General features: G+C 52.4%; 1 protein-coding gene across 4 annotated transcripts; it reads right to left on the bottom strand.

The window, feature by feature from the left end:
* Positions 1-1,263: 1,263 nt before the first annotated feature.
* Positions 1,264-18,238, bottom strand: nsd2 (nuclear receptor binding SET domain protein 2). 4 transcript variants are annotated; one of them, XM_084481871.1, is made up of 22 exons: positions 18,206-18,238; positions 15,831-16,709; positions 15,158-15,455; positions 14,155-14,315; positions 12,955-13,404; positions 12,008-12,344; positions 11,609-11,718; positions 11,293-11,389; positions 10,978-11,090; positions 10,664-10,765; positions 10,249-10,375; positions 9,934-10,152; positions 8,972-9,151; positions 8,337-8,493; positions 7,698-7,900; positions 6,916-7,019; positions 5,998-6,267; positions 5,208-5,324; positions 4,660-4,801; positions 4,007-4,113; positions 2,804-2,996; positions 1,264-1,459 (listed from the first exon to the last, which is right to left on the bottom strand). In XM_084481871.1, exons 2-22 carry the CDS (start codon positions 16,689-16,691, stop codon positions 1,275-1,277), a joined length of 4,533 nt encoding a protein of 1,510 aa, XP_084337997.1. In that variant the 5' UTR covers positions 16,692-16,709; positions 18,206-18,238; the 3' UTR covers positions 1,264-1,274. The 4 variants fall into 4 exon arrangements, with proteins under 4 accessions (XP_084337997.1, XP_084337996.1, XP_084337999.1 ...); XM_084481870.1 differs by lacking the exon at positions 18,206-18,238 and adding an exon at positions 18,103-18,199; XM_084481873.1 differs by lacking the exon at positions 18,206-18,238 and adding an exon at positions 18,103-18,199 and having other exon boundaries at positions 12,008-12,317.
* Positions 18,239-18,640: the final 402 nt, after the last annotated feature.

Genomic DNA, 18,640 nt, shown 5'->3' with positions numbered 1-18,640 from the left:
TTATGTACATATTAGTCAGACTTCCTAGAACACACGCACAGAACGAAGAGAAAGGAAACGGAACAAATAAAAACAAAGGTGCCATTAAAAATAATAAAAAAATACATCTCTTTATCTTGACGTTGTGTAAAATGAAAGCCAGTTCTGAGAATGTTCACCTGCTGGACAATATGCGACGACGAGTTCTTGATTTGAGTTTTCCCACAGTAGGAAGAGTTAAACTGTTGGAGGCCACCTCAGTATACACTATATATTTATATATATCTTTATATCTTTATAAACAAGCTAAAACACTGATCGGCTTCAGGTTAACAGTAGTGTTATAGACCCTTTAAACCTTTTGAACAAAAAAAAAAAAAAAAAACTACAACAAAAAAACTCTTCCTCTCCAAATAAGGTCAGAGGAAGTCTCAGGCCAAACTCAAAACTACAAGCCGCCTCCCATCTACGAGTCACTGCTAGCTAGCTGGTCTATCTCCAGGACAACTAAACAACATGTCAATCATCATTTTGGTATTGCTTCACAGACAACATTAATACAGAGATCCTCTAACGGCCGGCCTCCCTCGTCTTCACCCAGCGGAGAGACCGCCGGACCGCCACCCGGAGAACTCAAACTAGGGTGGTCTAGTCCAGGGGGGGGTCCTGGTGGTCTAGTCCAGGGGGGGAGCCCTCGTGGTCTAGTCCGGGGGGGGGGGGGGGGGTCCTGGTGGTCTAGTCCAGGGGGGGAGCCCTGCTGGTCTAGTCCTGGTAGTCTAGTTCTGCTGGTCTAGTCCTCGTGGTCAACCCGGTGGTCTAGTCCAGGGGGGGTCCCCACGTGGTCTAGTCCTGGAGGTCTAGTCCTGGAGGTCTAGTCCAGGGGGGGGGGGTCCCCCGCTGGTCTAGTCCAGGTGGTGTCGTCCAGGTGGGGTCCCCACGTGGTCTAGTCCAGGTGGTCTCGTCCAGGTGGGGTCCCCACGTGGTCTAGTCCTGCTGGTCTAGTCCAGGGGGGGTGGGGGGGGGGGGGGTCCCCACGTGGTCTAGTCCTGGTGGTCTAGTCCCGCTGGTCTAGTCCCGCTGGTCTAGTCTAGGGGGTCCCTGGTAGTCTAGTTCTGCTGGTCTAGTCCTAGAGGTCACCCGGTGGTCTAGTCCTGGAGGTCTAGTCCTGCTGGTCTAGTCCAGGGGGGGTGGGGGGGGGGGGTCCCCACGTGGTCTAGTCCTGGTGGTCTAGTCCTGGTGGTCTAGTCCAGGGGGGGTCCCCGCTGGTCTAGTCCTGGAGGTCTAGTCCTGGTGGTCTAGTCCTGCAGTTCGTGCTCCAGGCAGCACAGCTGTGAGGAGGAGGAGGAGGAGGAGGAGGAGTGGCGGTCCTGCAGCGCCCCCTCCTGGTGGGAGCTGCAGAAGGAGTTGGGACACAGCTGGCAGAAGGCCTCCGACGCCTTCCCACACACGTCACAGTGGTGCCAGGGGCAGTCCCAGCGCCCTGCAGGGAGGGTCAGATAACACAGCTCTGTTAGGGCCTCAGCCACCACCACCACCACCACCACCACCACCACCACCACCACCACCGCCACCACCACCACCACCGCCACCGCCACCGCCACCGCCGCCACCGCCGCCACCGCCGCCACCGCCGCCTCGGCCGGGCTGAAGGAGCCGTCACTGGAGGAGCTCGGGGCACCAGACAGGCCAGGGGCTGGGGGTAGGGTTAGGGGGTCTCTCTGGACCAGGGGCTGGGGTTAGGGGGTTAGGGGGTCTCTCTGGGCCAGGGGCTGGGGGTAGGAGGTAAGGGGGTCTCTCTGGACCAGGGGCTGGGGTATGGAGGTAAGGGGGTCTCTCTGGACCAGGGGCTGGGGGTAGGAGGTAAGGGGGTCTCTCTGGGCCAGGGGCTGGGGTATGGAGGTAAGGGGGTCTCTCTGGACCAGGGGCTGGGGTTAGGGGGTCTCTCTGGACCAGGGGCTGGGGTTAGGGGGTCTCTCTGGACCAGGGGCTGGGGGTAGGAGGTAAGGGGGTCTCTCTGGGCCAGGTGTTGGGGGTAGGAGGTAAGGGGGTCTCTCTGGGCCAGGTGTTGGGGGTAGGAGGTAAGGGGGTCTCTCTGGACCAGGGGCTGGGGTTAGGGGGTCTCTCTGGACCAGGGGCTGGGGGTAGGAGGTAAGGGGGTCTCTCTGGGCCAGGTGTTGGGGGTAGGAGGTAAGGGGGTCTCTCTGGACCAGGGGCTGGGGTATGGGGGTAAGAGGGTCTAGGTGGTAGAGTTAGGGTTAGGGGGGTAGGGGGGGTCTTACCGAAGGGTCTCTTGGCCAGCCCCAAACAGGCCAGGTGGTAGGTTAGGGTTAGGGTTAGGGGGTAAGAGGGTCTAGGTGTTAGGTTAGGGGGTAAGGGGGTCTAGGTGGTAGGGTAGGGGGGTAAGGGGGTCTAGGCGGTAGAGTTAGGGGGGTTAAGGTGGTAGGGTTAGGGGGTAAGGGGGTCTAGGTGGTAGGGTAGGGGGGTAAGGGGGTCTAGGCGGTAGGGTAGGGGGTAAGGGGGTCTAGGTGGTAGGGTAAGGGGTAAGGGGGTCTAGGCGGTAGGGTAGGGGGTAAGGGGGTCTAGGTGGTAGGGTAGGGGGTAAGGGGGTCTAGGTGGTAGGGTAGGGGATAAGGGGGTCTAGGCGGTAGGGTAGGGGGTAAGGGGGTCTAGGTGGTAGGGTAGGGGGGTTAAAGGGGTCTAGGTGGTAGGGTAGGGGGTAAGGGGGTCTAGGTGGTAGGGTAGGGGGGTTAAGGGGGTCTAGGTGGTAGGGTTAGGGGGTAAGGGGGTCTAGGTGGTAGGGTAGGGGGTTTAAGGGGGGTCTTACCGAAGGGTCTCTTGGCCAGGCCCAGACAGGCCAGGTGGTAGGCCTTGGTGCAGCTCTTCTTGCCACAGATCACCAGCTGCCCCCCGTCTCCGCAGCGGAAGCACTCGTCTTCTGACCGCTTGCCCTCGCTCTTCCTCTTCCTCCTCTTCACCCTCTTCACCCTCTTCACCTCAGAGGGAGCAGCGCTGGACGTCTGGACACAGAGCAACGACACCATCCTCCAGTAACGTATTGATTATACATGACCTCATCATCTACTGAAGTATTACTTAAGATTATACATGACCTCATCATCTACTGAAGTATTACTTAAGATTATACATGACCTCATCATCTACTGAAGTATTACTTAAGATTATACATGACCTCATCATCTACTGAAGTATTACTTAAGATTATACATGACCTCATCATCTACTGAAGTATTACTTAAGATTATACATGACCTCATCATCTACTGAAGTATTACTTAAGATTATACATGACCTCATCATCTACTGAAGTATTACTTAAGATTATACATGACCTCATCATCTACTGAAGTATTACTTAGATTATACATGACTTCATCATCTACTGAAGTATTACTTAAGATTATACATGACCTCATCATCTACTGAAGTATTACTTAAGATTATACATGACCTCATCATCTACTGAAGTATTACTTAAGATTATACATGACCTCATCCTCTACTGAAGTATTACTTAGATTATACATGACCTCATCATCTACTGAAGTATTACTTAAGATTATACATGACCTCATCATCTACTGAAGTATTACTTAGATTATACATGACCTCATCATCTACTGAAGTTTTACTTAGATTATACATGACCTCATCATCTACTGAAGTATTACTTGGATTATACATGACCTCATCATCTACTGAAGTATTACTTAAGATTATACATGACATATTCAAAAGGACCCAGTGGCCATGTCAAGATCAATATTTACATGCTGAATCATTGTGAACATAACCAATATCTATTCATATAAACACTACAGTGTCTATTCGTATAAACACTACAGTATCTATTCATATAAACACTACAGTATCTATTCATATAAACACTACAGTATATATATTCATATAAACACTACAGTATCTATTCACATAAACACTACAGTGTCTGCTGATGTAAACGCTGTCCTATGAGTTGTGCAGCCTGACGCTGTGGTGGTGGTGGGCTCACCTTGGGCCGGTCCCCCAGGAAGCCGCTGCAGTTGGGCGCTCCGCAGCGACACACCGTCTTCTCGTTCCCCAGACAGTCCAGGTTGTAGTTGAAGGTGAGCTCTGTACCTGCAGACGCACACCTGGTCAGTCTCTGTACTGTCTAACCCCTACCTGCTCCTTAATGACCTGTCTCTGTACTGTCTGACCCTGACCTGCTCCTTAATGACCTGTCTCTGTACTGTCTAACCCCTACCTGCTCCTTAATGACCTGTCTCTGTACTGTCTAACCCCTACCTGCTCCTTAAGGACCTGTCTCTGTACTGTCTAACCCCTACCTGCTCCTTAATGACCTGTCTCTGTACTGTCTGACCCTGACCTGCTCCTCAGTGACCTGTCTCTGTACTGTCTAACCCCTACCTGCTCCTTTAATGACCTGTCTCTGTACTGTCTAACCCCTACCTGCTCCTTAATGACCTGTCTCTGTACTGTCTGACCCCTACCTGCTCCTTAAGGACCTGTCTGTCTCTGTACTGTCTAACCCCTACCTGCTCCTTAACGACCTGTCTCTGTACTGTCTAACCCCTACCTGCTCCTTTAATGACCTGTCTCTGTACTGTCTAACCCCTACCTGCTCCTTAATGACCTGTCTCTGTACCGTCTAACCCTCCTCACCTGCTGGGATGGGGCAGACGGCGAACAGGCCGACCCTGGTGTCTCCGTTCACCGTCCACTTCTGCGTTTCACAGTTGGGCTGGCAGCTGTGGTTCATGAACCGCGAGTAGTTGCCCTTGGGCCCGGCATCGATGATCCGGTCCTGGACACAAAATGGGGTGAGTGACCAGTACCATACAGTGGTTACTGTAACATGTTGTGGTTAGTGTAACATGAGGTGGTTACTGTACCATACAGTGGTTACTGTACCATACAGTGGTTAGTGTAACATGAGGTGGTTACTGTAACATGTTGTGGTTACCGTACCATACAGTGGTTACTGTAACATGTTGTGGTTACTGTAACATGTTGTGGTTACTGTACCATACAGTGGTTACTGTAACATGTTGTGGTTACTGTAACATGTTGTGGTTACTGTAACATGTTGTGGTTACTGTACCATACAGTGGTTACTGTAACATGTTGTTGTTACTGTACCATAAGAGTGGTTAAAGTAACATGTAGTGTTAACACGCTGAGTGGTGGAGGGCTGGAGGAGGGGCCACTACCTTGTCGATGGTGAGCATGTAGAAGTGGGAGATGTTGTTCTCCTGGGCGAACCGGATCCGAGCTCGGCACTCCTCCTCATCGATCAGCTCCCCGATGTACTCGTTCACAAACTCCCCCTGCAGGATACACAGAACCATCACTCACTGACCAACTAACCACTAACCACTAACTAACTAACTCCCCCTGCAGGACACACAGCACCATCACTCACTGACCAACTAACCACTAACTAACTAACCACTAACTAACAAACTCCCCTGCAGGACACTGAGAGAGTAAGTAGGCCCAATCTCAGGGAGATGTTTGTGCTGCAGACAGTGGTGTGAATCCAGCTGGAGTTCAGGAAGGTCTCTAGGAACAAGACCCCCCCCCCCACTTGAACGCATCATGATAACCTAATGGTCGTTTTACTGAGCCAACCTGAACACAGCATCACGCAGCACGTCTGAAACTTTATTTACTTTTCCAGCTAACTAGCTTGTATGCTGCCGATTACAACACGGATTTCACAATTAATATTACGATATTTTTTACAATTACTATTACAAATTTTTTTTATTAGATTGATTAGATTTAATTGCCGTGACGTGACTCGAGGGACACACAATTACGTTACAGGACCTACGGGAGAAAAAAAAAAAACGACGAGACTCGATAGTGGTATCGATAAGCCCAAACGTTATTGATTTTCGGGTTTTGAAAAAAGTGGAACCGGGTCCTTGATAGAACCGGGTTTCGATCCCCATCCCTACCCCCAACACAGTCGGCCAATCAGCAGCGGCGGCCTACCTTCTTGATGTCGCGGAGGCAGATGAGGCCCCAGCCCTTGCCGGCGGTCTTGATGATCTTGGTGTCGGGGTACAGGCGCTTGGTGAAGTCCTGGTTGCAGCACCGCGTCCCGTTGGGACACACGTGGGGGTGGCACTCGTACAGCAGCATGCGGTTCAGGCACTCCGACTCGAACCCGCACGGACGCTCGTCCGACGGCCGGCAGTTGCACTTGGGGATCTCCGACACGTCCGCCGTGCTCACCTGCACCTTGCCGCACGGCCGGTTCACCTGCAGGGAGACCGGGTCAGCACCAGGAAGCTGCTTCAAAATGGATCGTGTGCTAACAACTCACCCCCCCCCCCCACATACCATTGTATGTTACTGTAACACGTTGTGGTTACTGCAAAACGCTGTGGTTACTGTAACATGTTGTGGTTACTGAAGATCATGTGGTTACTGTAACATGCTGCAACACACTGGTTTCTGTAGATCATGTGGTTACTGTAACACACTGTGGTTATACTGTAGCTCATGTGGTTTGGGTTACTGTAACATCACACTGAGCTGATGTGTGACATTCCCAATCCCAACCCGTTTGTTTTCTCTCGCTCCAAGAGGATGCAGTACCGTGTAGATCACACCGGCACCAAGACACTCTGGAGCCAAAACATTCCATCTAGAACCTACACAGTTCTAAATAGAACCTATACAGTTCTAAATAGAACCTACACAGTTCTAAATAGAACCTATACCATTCCAGCTTGACCGTTCCCAGAACCTCAGGAACATTCCCACATGGAACTCCTAAAACCTCAAGGACTAGTCGGAATTGGTGGAAGCTACTTCGAAATGGATGGTATGCTTTATAGAGAGACCTGGTGGCCGAGCCCGGTACTGCACACAGCTTCTAAAGCACCATTAAACACCGTCCGAGACCTTGATGAACTTGTAGGGAGGAGGCTTCTTGTTGTTCTCCTGAGCCTCCTTGGCCTCTCTCTTCAGCTTGGTCTCCTTGAAGCGCACATCCGCCTCCAGCAGAGCTGAGGATTGTGGGAAATAAATGCGTCACACATAGTGAAGACCAAACAGCCCGTGACTCAAAACAGATCAGATTAATACGGGCTGAAACAAGCGATTCAACAGATGGGCTGCAGTAGCTCCGGAGGTAGAGCGGGTTGACTGGTAACAAGAATCTTGCTAGTTCATTCCCCGGCTCCTCCTAGCAGAGTGTCGAGGTGTCCCTGAGCGAGACGCCCTCACCCTGACTGCTCCTGACCAGCTGGCTGTCGCCCTGCGTGGTTGACTCCGCTGTCTGTGTGTGAATGTATGTATAACTGGTAGGGGTGTAACAAAAACCGATTTCAATCGGAAAATCGATTTTGATTTAAAAGATGCAAATCTTCTGAATCGAACTGAATCAAATCGTTCCATTAAAAAAATGTATCGTTCCTGAATCGTATCGTACGTATGTATCGTATGTATCGAGATACGCATCGAATTGTCTTTTATTGGAGAGATGCACACCCCTAATAACTGGTTGTAAGTCGCTTTGGATAAAAGCGTCTGCAAAATCCCCCTAAATATAAAAGAGATTCACTCTTAGCCTTCACGATGACATCCCAGGGTCCCCGTCCTGTTCCAGACCCCTTCTGCTCTTCCTGCTCACAGGAGGTAAAGCATGCAGCACGTTTGGTCGAGTCTTCTGAGCAGCTCCTCACCGTTCTTGAAGACCTTGCCGATGTTGGTCTTCTGGTGCCGGCTGCCGCGGTCCCCCTCCATGTAGGGGAACACCCGGCCCTGGTGGGTCCAGAAGAAGTCCTTGGAGCCAAAGAAGAAGACGGGGAACTCGCCGATCTGGTGGCGCAGGTGCTGGATGTTGGTGGGCACGGTGCGCGGGTGTCGGATCTCCGCCGGCCACCACCTGGAGAGAGCAGCGCACCGTCTGTGTTATGACTCACCGGAGACCAACTGGCCACAACGTCTCCTCTTTGGCCACGCCCTAGGGCTGAACGATTGATCTAATTCAAACTGACATCACCATGTAATAGAACGCGATTTGTAAATCGCAAAGGCTGCGAAAAACCCCCCCTCCCACACATCTCAACACAAAGAGCAGCTTATATGTTGACTGCTTCCAATGTTGGTCATACTATAGAATGATTTATTGCTTGTTTAGTGAATAATACAGAACATAAGGAACTTTAAAAAGAAAAAAATCGCATTCTTAATCTCAATCGCAATACTGATCAAAATAATCGCAATTAGATTATTTCCCCAAATCGTTCAGCCCTACCACGCCCACACTTCTGCAGATACAGGTGAGCACTCCGCCTTCTCTCTCGGGGACCCCCACCCACCTGTAGGTGCCCAGTTTGACCCAGATCACGTCCTGGTACTTGGGCTTCTTCCCGGCCCGGCAGTCGTTGCAGAACCAGCTGCCCTCGGGCATGGAGATGTTCAGACAGTCCGGATGGAACGCGGCCGGACACGACTCACAGCACAGCAGCTGACCGCCTGCACACGCACACAGGTTATAACACAGCACTTCTGAGCGTGAGGAATGCCCTGGGTTCTTTGCCCTGCTCTATTCCATTAGTACAAATGATCTTCCACCAGCATGTAAAAAAAAGCCGCTTTGGCTATGTCCAAGCATTACCCCTCTGGGTAATGCCCAATGCAATGCCCTAGTGATGCCTGACGGCCCTCCACACAGCGGGGGGGGGGCAGTGGCGGTGCTAGGGTGGTGCTTGCTGGCACCACCCAAGAAATTCAGCATTTTTCCAACTATCCTGTCCGCCTGCAACCCCGTGCCAACCCCCCCCCCCCAACAATCCTGTACGCCCGCAAACCCATACCTACCCCCCCCCCCCCAATCAACAATTCTCAGCACCATCACTGAATAATTCCGCCCCACCATAGCACCAGCAAGAAAAGATATCTCTGGTGCCGCCACTGGCGGGGGGCCTGCCGGGGGTGAGAAGGCGTGGCCTACCTTTGGAGCAGACGAAGCACCAGCTGACGTTGACGTGGCTGTGGTGGCTGTAGCCCTTCTTGGCGTTGAAGTGGCTGGTGCAGACCAGGGCCGTGCTGGTCACCACCTGGCTGCCGGCCGACACACACAGCTCTCCTACATGGTAGGCTACTGGGCAGCGGAGGCACCGCATCATCTTACCTACACACACACACACACACACACACACACACACATACATGTTAGATAATACACACACACGCACGTCCACATCCTAGCGTAGCGTAGTGTATCCTCACCCTAGCATAGCCTCACTCTAGTGTAGCATAGCCTCTCCCTAGCCTAGTGTAGCCTCGCCCTAGCCTAGTGTAGCCCTACCCTAGCCTCACTGTAGCCTAGCATAGCGTAGCCCTAGCCTAACCCTAGCGTAGCATAGCCTAACCCTAGCCTAGCATAGCCTCACCCTAGCGTAGCATAGCCTCACCCTAGTGTAGCATAGCCTCACCCTAGCTTAGCGTAGCCTCACTGTAGCCTAGCATAGCCCTAGCCTCACCCTAGTGTAGCATAGCCTAACCCTAGCCTAGTATAGCCTCACCCTAGTGTAGCGTAGCCTCACCCTAGTGTAGTGTAGCCTGACTATAGTGTAGCGTAGCCCGACTCTAGCCTAGCATAGCCCGACCCTAGTGTAGCATAGCCTCACCCTAGCCTAGCATAGCCTCACCCTAGCCTAGCATAGCCTCACCCTAGCGTGGCCTAGCCTCACCCTAGCCTAGCATAGCCTCACCCTAGCGTGGCCTAGCCTCACCCTAGCCTAGCATAGCCTCACCCTAGCCTAGCATAGCATCACCCTAGCCTAGCATAGCATAGCCTCACCCTAGTGTGGCCTAGCCTCACCCTAGCCTAGCCTAGCATAGCCTCACCCTAGTGTAGCGTAGCCCGACTCTAGCCTAGCATAGCCCGACCCTAGCGTAGCGTAGCCTCACCCTTGGTGGCCTTGCCGTTGGAGCGGCAGCCCAGGTGGCAGCTGAGGCAGGTGTGCAGGGGGCAGCGGAGGCCGCGCTGGTCGAACACGCTGAGCGGGTTGAGGCGGGCGCACGCCTCGTGGTACAGCTTCCCGCAGTTTGGCACGTAGCAGCGCCGCAGCTCCACACCCAGCGGCGCCGGACCCTCCGTCTGCTTACAGGCGAAGCAGGGGTGGATGTCTGGAGGAGAGAGCCCAGGTTAACGGTCACCTGGTTGCAAGGTCCACCTGCGGGCTTCAGCCGACCGTGGGACTGTGTGACAGTCCGGAGACTCACCTGTCGTACACTCCTGACACAGTAGCTTGGCCTCTGGCCTCACGGTGAGACCCAAGCAGGACAGGTGGAACATCCCAGAACACGAACCCTCACAGGCCAGCAGGTCCTCAGCTGGCTGCTCACACACCTGGAGAAACAACAAAAACAACTGAAACCACACTACAAAAGAGGGATAAGGTATTCAGTGTTGGATTCTATGAATGGAAAGAGCGTCCAGAGCATAAGTCTGTTAGACTGAGGTAGCAGACATCTGAATGCTGAGGGACATGAGGCAGTGTGGAGTTTGCGTTGGAGTTTGACCCCAGATCATCATTACCACCACCCTCTCCCTCCAGTAAGTATGGAAACAGGCAGGAAGTCCAGTCCCACAGTACACATGTCAACAGATCAGATTTAAACAGACTGCGAGCCTCACCTGGCAGACCAACTCCTTCCTGGCTCCGCTGAGTCTCTCCGTCTTCTTGGGGTCGTCCAGGCAGTCACTGGGCGAGTCGGGACGCTCCTCGCTGCCAGAACCCTGGAGCAAAGGAAAACAACAGCTGCTTATTCACCTCTACACCTGCTCCATCACCTCTACACCTGCTTCATCACCTCTACACCTGCTCCATCGCCTCTACATCTGCTTATTCACCTCTACACCATCACCTCTACACATGCCCCATCAACTCTACACCTGCTCTTTCCCTTCTACACCTGCTCTTTCCTAAAGTTTGACCCTTGCCCTCTTACCTCTGACTCGGGACAGGGAGAGGAACGCCTCTTCTTGGCCTTGGAGGGCGCGGCCAGAGGGTCCACTTCCTGTTTCCTCTTGCAGCGTTGCTGCTTCTGAGGTGATTGGTCGCCTGCGGGACATGAAGCAGTTAACATCTCAAACAAGCCAATCATATCGACAGACAGCAGAGGAATCAGAAGAGTTAGTAGCAGCAGGGTGAACTGCTGCAGCGTATAGAACAAATACGGCACCATTCCGTTCAACAGCAAACTAGTATCATTTGCAGCAGAGATAGATTTTGTGTCCCAGAATTGCAAAGAGAAGGAAGTTACCCGGGACAGAGCCTTTCCTCCTCTTCTTGGCTGGTTCAGCCTCTTCCTCGGTGGTCCTCCTCTTCCTCTGCTTCTGGGGAGACTTTGGCTTCCCAACCTGCAAGCAGGACAAAGCGCACCAGGTCAGGGTCGACACGGACTTGAGGACTACCCTCTAGAACTTTCTCATGCCGGGACCACTGCAGGCAGTACTACTTTGGGCCTGAGCCTGGGTCAGCCGAGCCTGGTACTGGGAGGTCCCCGGGGTTAATGGTGGTAGTCTGGTACTGGTACTGGGAGGTCACTAAGGGGTAATGACGGTGGTCTAGCAGCTCACCTTTAGTTTGTCCGTCTGTTTGCCAGTGTTGCGTTTCCTTCTGGGCTTCTGGTCCTCCTGCTCCGCTGTACTCTTCGTTGGTGGAGTCTTGGCAGACGTCTTCTTCTTTGCTAACAAGACAAGAGCAAAAAGATAAGTTTAAAAACAGAAAGATGAAGCTCATCAGAACACAGGGGTCCCTCATGGGGCAGACAGCTCTACCAGGTGTACTCTTCCAGAGAGCGACTGGATGTCTCTCCCAGAGAGGTTACTATAGTGTAATGAACCAGTGTTTACAACACCTTGAGGTTAATATAGTAATGAACCAGTGTTTACAACACCCAGAGTTTACTATAGTAATGAACCAGTGTTTACAACACCCAGAGGTTACTATAGTAATGAACCAGTGTTTACACCAACCAGAGAGGGAGGTCGGGGCTGGAGGTTTCCGGGACCTCTTCTTCACTGCTACGTCTGGTTTGCTGCGGGTTACTGAAAGTGGGTTGGTTGTTTTTTTCTGGATCCCCCTCTTCCTCTTCAGCGGTGTCCCGCCAAACTCGGCGGACTCCTCCGGACCCAGAGCAGAGCCAAACACCTCTGGACCCAGAGCGCATCCAGACACCTCCGGACCCAGAGCGCATCCAGACACCTCCGGACCCACAGCAGAGCCGGACTCCTCTGGACCCACGGCAGAGCCAGACTCCTCCGGAACCACGGCAGAGCCGGACTCCTCCGGAACCACGGCAGAGCTGGACTCCTACAACATAATACCGAAACACTAAATCACACGCTTCTCCCCAAAGCCGAGCAGCAGTGGCGCTGCGGCCTGCCCCCCCCGCGGAGCGTCTCAAAGCAGGGCCGTGCTGACATCTGGTTGACCGTGTCGTTCATTTTTGATAAGGTTAGATAACCCTCTCTTTCTCCCCCAGCTGGGACGTGTGCAGGCATAGAGCATCTCTAAGGGCCAGCGGTCAAATGAGGTTGGATAATAAAAAGATGAATGAATCAGTAAAATATGGATATTACAGTAGTATAGTATAGTATATATATTGACATTGTACATAATAGTGTACTAGTTTTTTGCTACCAAGGCATTAGACTAAGACAAATCCACCACCACCACGAGTTGACTGTCCAATGGTATTTGAATTGAAATGAAATAAAACACTCAGTTCTGTATAATACTTGTGAAAACTCAATAAAAATGCAAGTAAAAAAAATAAAAAAATAAAAAAAGAATAAAATAAAAACACGTTCTCCAAAAATAAAACAAACAAATTATCATGTTCGTGTTACACCAGCACCACCCACACCAGCAGCACGTACACCAGCACCACCCACCCCAGCACCGCGTGAAGGCCGCTGACCTGTTTGCGAGGCTCGGGCAGGAGGTGGACTTCAGCTCTGGGCGGACCTCGCCGTCTCTTCTTGGAGCCGGCCTGCGCTCCTTTCCCGGCTCTCCGCCCCTTGGCCGCCGCCGCCTTCTTCCCCCCGCTCGCCGCCTCTCGCTGCCCCGCGGCAGGGCCAGGGCCAGGGCCTGGCGGGTCCGTCTGTCCCACGGGGGGCGGGACCAGACGGGAGGCCACCGCCTGCGCTCCGGGCCCCGTCTCCTCTGGCCCGAGCTGCTCCTCCTCCACCGCGGGGGGTCTGGACAGCTGCTCCACCACGTGGGGGTTCAGGCGCAGCCCGTCCTGGTGGTAGACGTAGGAGAAGCGGTCCATGCGCTGGTCCGGGGGCAGGCCCAGGGCCTCCCGGGCCTGGCTGACCCCCTCGCTCCACTGGGCGCGGAACTTCCGGGGCACCGAGGCGTTACCCTGCTGGAGACACACACACACACACACACCACTTAGACCAGCACCACCCAAACCTGCACCACCCACTGGAGACGCTCATCACTTACACCAGCACCACCCAAACCGGCACCACCCACTGGAGACACATACTGCTTACATCAGCACCATCCAAACCAGCACCACCCACACCACCCACTGGAGACACACACACACCACTTACACCAGCACCACCCAAACATGCACCACCCACTGGAGACACACATAACTTACACCAGCACCACCCACTGTACACACACCACTTACACAAGCACCACCCAAACCAGCACCACCCACAGATTCCATTAGGGAATAAAAAACATGGAGTGTGTGCTGTGTTGGCAGAAGTCTTGCCTTCCACACACACTTAACGACAAAAATGTTTATATTTGACATCATCTATCCTCAGATTTATGCTCCCTCATGTTTTCTAAACTTGAAAAATGGTCCATTGTGTGCCAAGCATAACTTATTACTTTCCACTTGTTAGCAGCTGCAAGTTGGACATGCGCCATCAGGTGGTGGAGATCGGTATAGCGGCACAAGTTGTATTAAAACACGTTTGAAACATGAAACGCGGGCCAGCCCTACCACCACCAACAACAGCATTGACCACAACATGAGTCATTCATAAGTCATTCAAAATGATCAGTAATGGTGTAATAACTGTAGTGAATTAGTACTCATGACATAAAAGCAGAAGTTGGATTCAAGCAGCTAGTAGACGTCCTGCCTTACCCTCTTCACAATGCGGACGGCTGGCTGTTTGTTGGCCTGTTGGAGTTGCTCATACTGTTCCTCTCCTCGGAACGGCACCATGTTCCTCTCGAGGATGTAGCCCCGCTCAGGACAGTCCCCGAAGTACTGCACGTGGTACAGGAGCCCTGGAGGGCCATGGGCTGTTGGGAGAGAGACGGCAACATCTGGAGTCATGCAGGGTTCAATTATCTGTTCATTGTGAGCCACATTTCCCGCCAGCGTTAGGGCTGTTAGACCTGCTGCTCAAATACTACTAAGAACAGACGGCAGGCCTCGACATTAACGGTTGCACGGTTGCCCGCTTGCCCGGGGCAGGTGAACTCTGATCAGGCAACTAAAATGTGACATGTGACAGTGACCTTTTTTCTTTTTTTTTTTGAAAATACACTTAATATGCCTACAAAATAAACGTCCTCCTATATCGCGGGAGCGGAGCTTTCTACAGCGCTGTGCATCGGTTTTCAGTAAAACAGGAGTTGCTGTTGCTGCGTTCCAGCCCGTAAGTTCCGAGCTGTAACTGGGAGTACATCGATCTGGTACTTAAGTTACATCAGGGGTATTGAGTTTCGGGTTTGACTGCCGTTCCAGGGCACTTTCACGGGTAGAAGGTTGTGAAACACGGCTTACGGGTTGCCTGGATCGCACTATCACTTTCGTTATGTTCCTTCAGCTTCCGAAGCTGAAGGAAACTGGCCAAGTGCCAGATAAATGTAACGGAAATAACTAAATAAAGATAAGATATGAAACAAAAAGGCGAAGGAACTTCTTAATAAGTTGGACGGAGAAGTTTTCGTGGGTCCGTCATAACAGCGGGTAAAAGTTAACCGATGCTATTTACTACAGGTGACATTTTGCTGATATGTTGCATTATAGTGAAACATTTTCTTAATAGGCATACATTTTCCATTTCGGGCAAGTATGTTTTGCTATTGGGCAAGTAAAACATAAAAAAAAGCTTAATGTCAAGGCCTGAGAAGGTTACCTCTGGGTTTGGGCTTAGCGTGATGCCCCAGCTCTGGGTCAGTGGAGACCATGCAGGGCCACCAGGGGTAGCCGGACACCTTGGTCCACACCACATCACCCACAGAGAAGCTGACCGCTGGAGAGGACTGCTCCTTTACGGCTTCAACCTCCTGCTGCAGCTCCTTAATGCCCTCTGTCACCTCCCCTTGAACCTCCGGCTGCAGCTCCGTAATGCCCTGGCTCTCCGTCTCGTCCTCTCTTACCTCCTCTCCAACATCCTCTTTATCCTTCACCTCCGGCTGGAGGGGGCGAGGCAGCTGTGGAATCCAGGGAGATGCACACACATGCTATAAAAAGGTTCTTAACTACCTCTATAATCACATTAACCACGCCATTTAAAGCGAGGTCATCTTATAACTAAACTACCTCTATAATCACATTAACCATGTCATTTATAAAGCATCAACGCACAGAACTTTAAATCTTTTGTGTGGGCGGCGCCACGTACACACTGAAATTGTAAGCCCCGTGTGAAATGGTGTGTTTAAGACAAGAACGCAAATAAACCATTTCCTATAGTGTTATTAGATGGGACTCCATCCTGAGACTCGAGTACCAGATTTGGCAATGCAGTTGTCTTCTAGGTCCCTAGAGGATAAGAAAGCAATGTCTACATTAAGAAGGGTTCCTACCTGTGAGCAGGCCACAGAGGGGCTGGTGGTGCTAGTGGACAGAAGGCTGGTGGTGCCGTTGGGCAGCTGGCTGTTGGTGCCAGTGGGCAGAAGGCTGGTGGTGGTGCTGGTGGTGGTGCCGGTGTAGAGGAGGCTGGTGGTGCTGGTGGTCAAGAGGCTGGTGGGGGCGTTGGGCATGAGGCTGGTGGTGTTGCTGGTCAGAAGGCTGGTGGTGCTGGTGGTCAGAAGGCTGGTGGTGCTGGTGGTCAGAAGGCTGGTGGTGCTGGTGGGCAGGAGGCTGGTGGTGCTGGTGGGCAGGAGGCTGGTGGTTCCGTTGGGCAGGAGGCTGGTGGTGCCGGTGGTCAGGTGACCTGTGGCGGAGGTTGGGGGGCTTGTGGGACTGGTTGGGGGGAGGGACTTTGGAGGAGGCTTGGTTTTGGGTGCTCTCCCCTTCCTCTTCTTCACCTCATCGCTCCCGGAGAAGACAAACTCGCCGGCCAGATGGTTGATCTGCCCCTTCGGACCTGGGTCCACGTTGGCGGGCGGTGCCTTACGCTGCAGGGAGGCGATGGTGGGCGGGGCATCGGCCCCCTTCAGGACGGGAGTGTCTGGCGGGGAACACAGCTTGGGCAGCTTGTCTTGGTCGCCGTTCAGCACGCGGGAGGTCAGGTCCTTCAGCCGCTCGTGGTTGTTATTGTTGTTGTTGTGGCCAGTCATCTTCTGTAGGGCGCCATCCTGGTGCGGGGCGGCCGGGTCCAGCAGGAGAGTGGGGTCGGTACTGGGGTCGGTGCGGCCCTTGCGGGCGGGGTCAGACTGAGGCTTCATGCTGAGCGGGCTTGCCGGCTCAGGCATTGAGGGAAGGGAGCTTCCTACACTCTCCATCCCATCCACTGAGCTCAGCTGGAGAACACAGATACACACAGAGTCTGTTAGCCAGCCCCCAGAAGATCACATACATACTACATGTTACTGCCAAAGAAGAAAAAGGTTGAAAAGACGCTTTGGTTGTTAGGGTGCAATAATATTGTGTGAAATGGTTATTTCAGTACTCTAAGTGCCCTAAGGAACTTAAGTGTTGGGGGAAATTAAAGAAATACACCTGTGGTGTCATTATTCTTTACATAAATTCAAGTAACACAATCAACAAGCTGAATTTTAATTTTAAAATACGATTGAATCAATGATTGTTTAGAACAATTTGGCACGCCGGTCGGTCAGTGAGAGTGATTGGGAAAACAAGTGTTAAGCATCGTTAATCTGGACAGAGGCCTACCTCAATCTATGTGTCAAGAGATTAGCTCTGTGATCAGAGGCTCAGTCCTAGCTCTTTGCTTTCTGAGGCTCACTCCTCCTAGCTGTACATGTACAGACCCTCACTCCTAGCTTTAATTGTACAGAGGCTCACTCCTCCTAGCTGTACGTGTACGGGGGGTCACTCCTAGTGGTGATCAATGGGGAGGAAGGGAGCAAGGGCACCGCATGCAGACGGGTGGATGGCTACTGGCTAGCGGTACTCCTTTCCCCAACCCCTAAAGAGAGCAGATGCGAGTGGACACCATCTATAAATGTTCAAAATAAAACAAGCGGCTCTCTCTCTCAAACAACCGAAGAGGTCGTGGTACTTCTATGACTCGAGCCATTCGGTCATTATTCCCCGTGTTTTAGACCGCACCGAGCGCCATCTACTTGATGCTGGCCACTTGATCAGGGGATGTCCTCCTGACTACACGGGCTCCGGCTAACCCCCGGCGCAGCACTCCCGTAATGGGCTCCGACCCAGAGCCGTCAGGTCGCACTCTGCCTGATCAACCCCCCCGGTAAATAGACGTCCCCGAGAACCGACCACACCGGGCGCTCCGAGTACTTTATGCACCACGGAGAAATTAATTCGGTATCAACCAAGCAGTAATGAAGTATGTCGGTGGGTGATGTACACTGTGGCCGGCATGACAGCTCATTCAAACCCCGACCTATTGATCCAAGAGACGGCTAGCCCCGTTAGCACTAGGCGCTAACCCATTACCGGCCGTGTTAGCGCTAGGTGCTAACCCATTACCCGGCCGTGTTAGCGCCTAGTGCTAAGCTACTAGCAGCCCCGTTAGCGCTGGCGCTAAGCTACTAGCAGCCCCCGTTAGCGCTGGTTGCTCATGTGTTAGCACTCGGGGCTTGTTGTACGGGGTTACCAGTAACTCTTACGGCCGCTAAAGACCAACGAAGTGTGTTTACACAAAGTCACGCCATTGTATTTTCCGTAAAGTCACAGTCAAGTAGCCGGCGGCGGGTCTGCGGTTACCTGCTGAATTCCTCCTCAACGGATAAAAGTGATAAAGTCCATCGGAGGTTTATCACGAGCGGGAAACTCAAACTCTGCTCCGACCAGCGCGAAAAATACTCACTTCTGATTGGCCGAGAGCCGCGGTGCGTTCCAACTTCCAACCGGTCCTTTCTAAAACAGACTAAAAAGATGTCTCAAATCCGGATCATCGAAGCAATTGAGCGCTTTTCAATTTCCAGCGGGTTACATGTGAACTTAAGTCACATGTCGTTAGTCAAAACGATCTGATTTTATCCCGAAGCCGAAGTGGTTATTCTAGAAAGGCTTTGTGTGACCGCTGCAGTGACTGACGTCCGCCGACAGGGGGCGGCCTTCCGCACGGTGCGGCTCAAAGGGGATTTACCTCATAGTTTATTTTAAAACAACGGTAATGATTGAATAACATTATAATCCGAGGTTATTCTCAGAATACAATTTGACCAATAATTCGTTTTAAATAATGAATCGTCTTTACAGGGTGGTGCTGTACACAGGGGGGGGGGGGGGGGGGCGCGGC

The sequence above is a fragment of the Micromesistius poutassou genome (assembly GCF_964030765.1).
Source record: "Micromesistius poutassou genome assembly, chromosome: 17".
NCBI classification, from domain to species: domain Eukaryota; kingdom Metazoa; phylum Chordata; class Actinopteri; order Gadiformes; family Gadidae; genus Micromesistius; species Micromesistius poutassou.
Note: the sequence above shows the minus strand (reverse complement) of the source record. Positions and strands in the feature narration are given on the sequence as shown.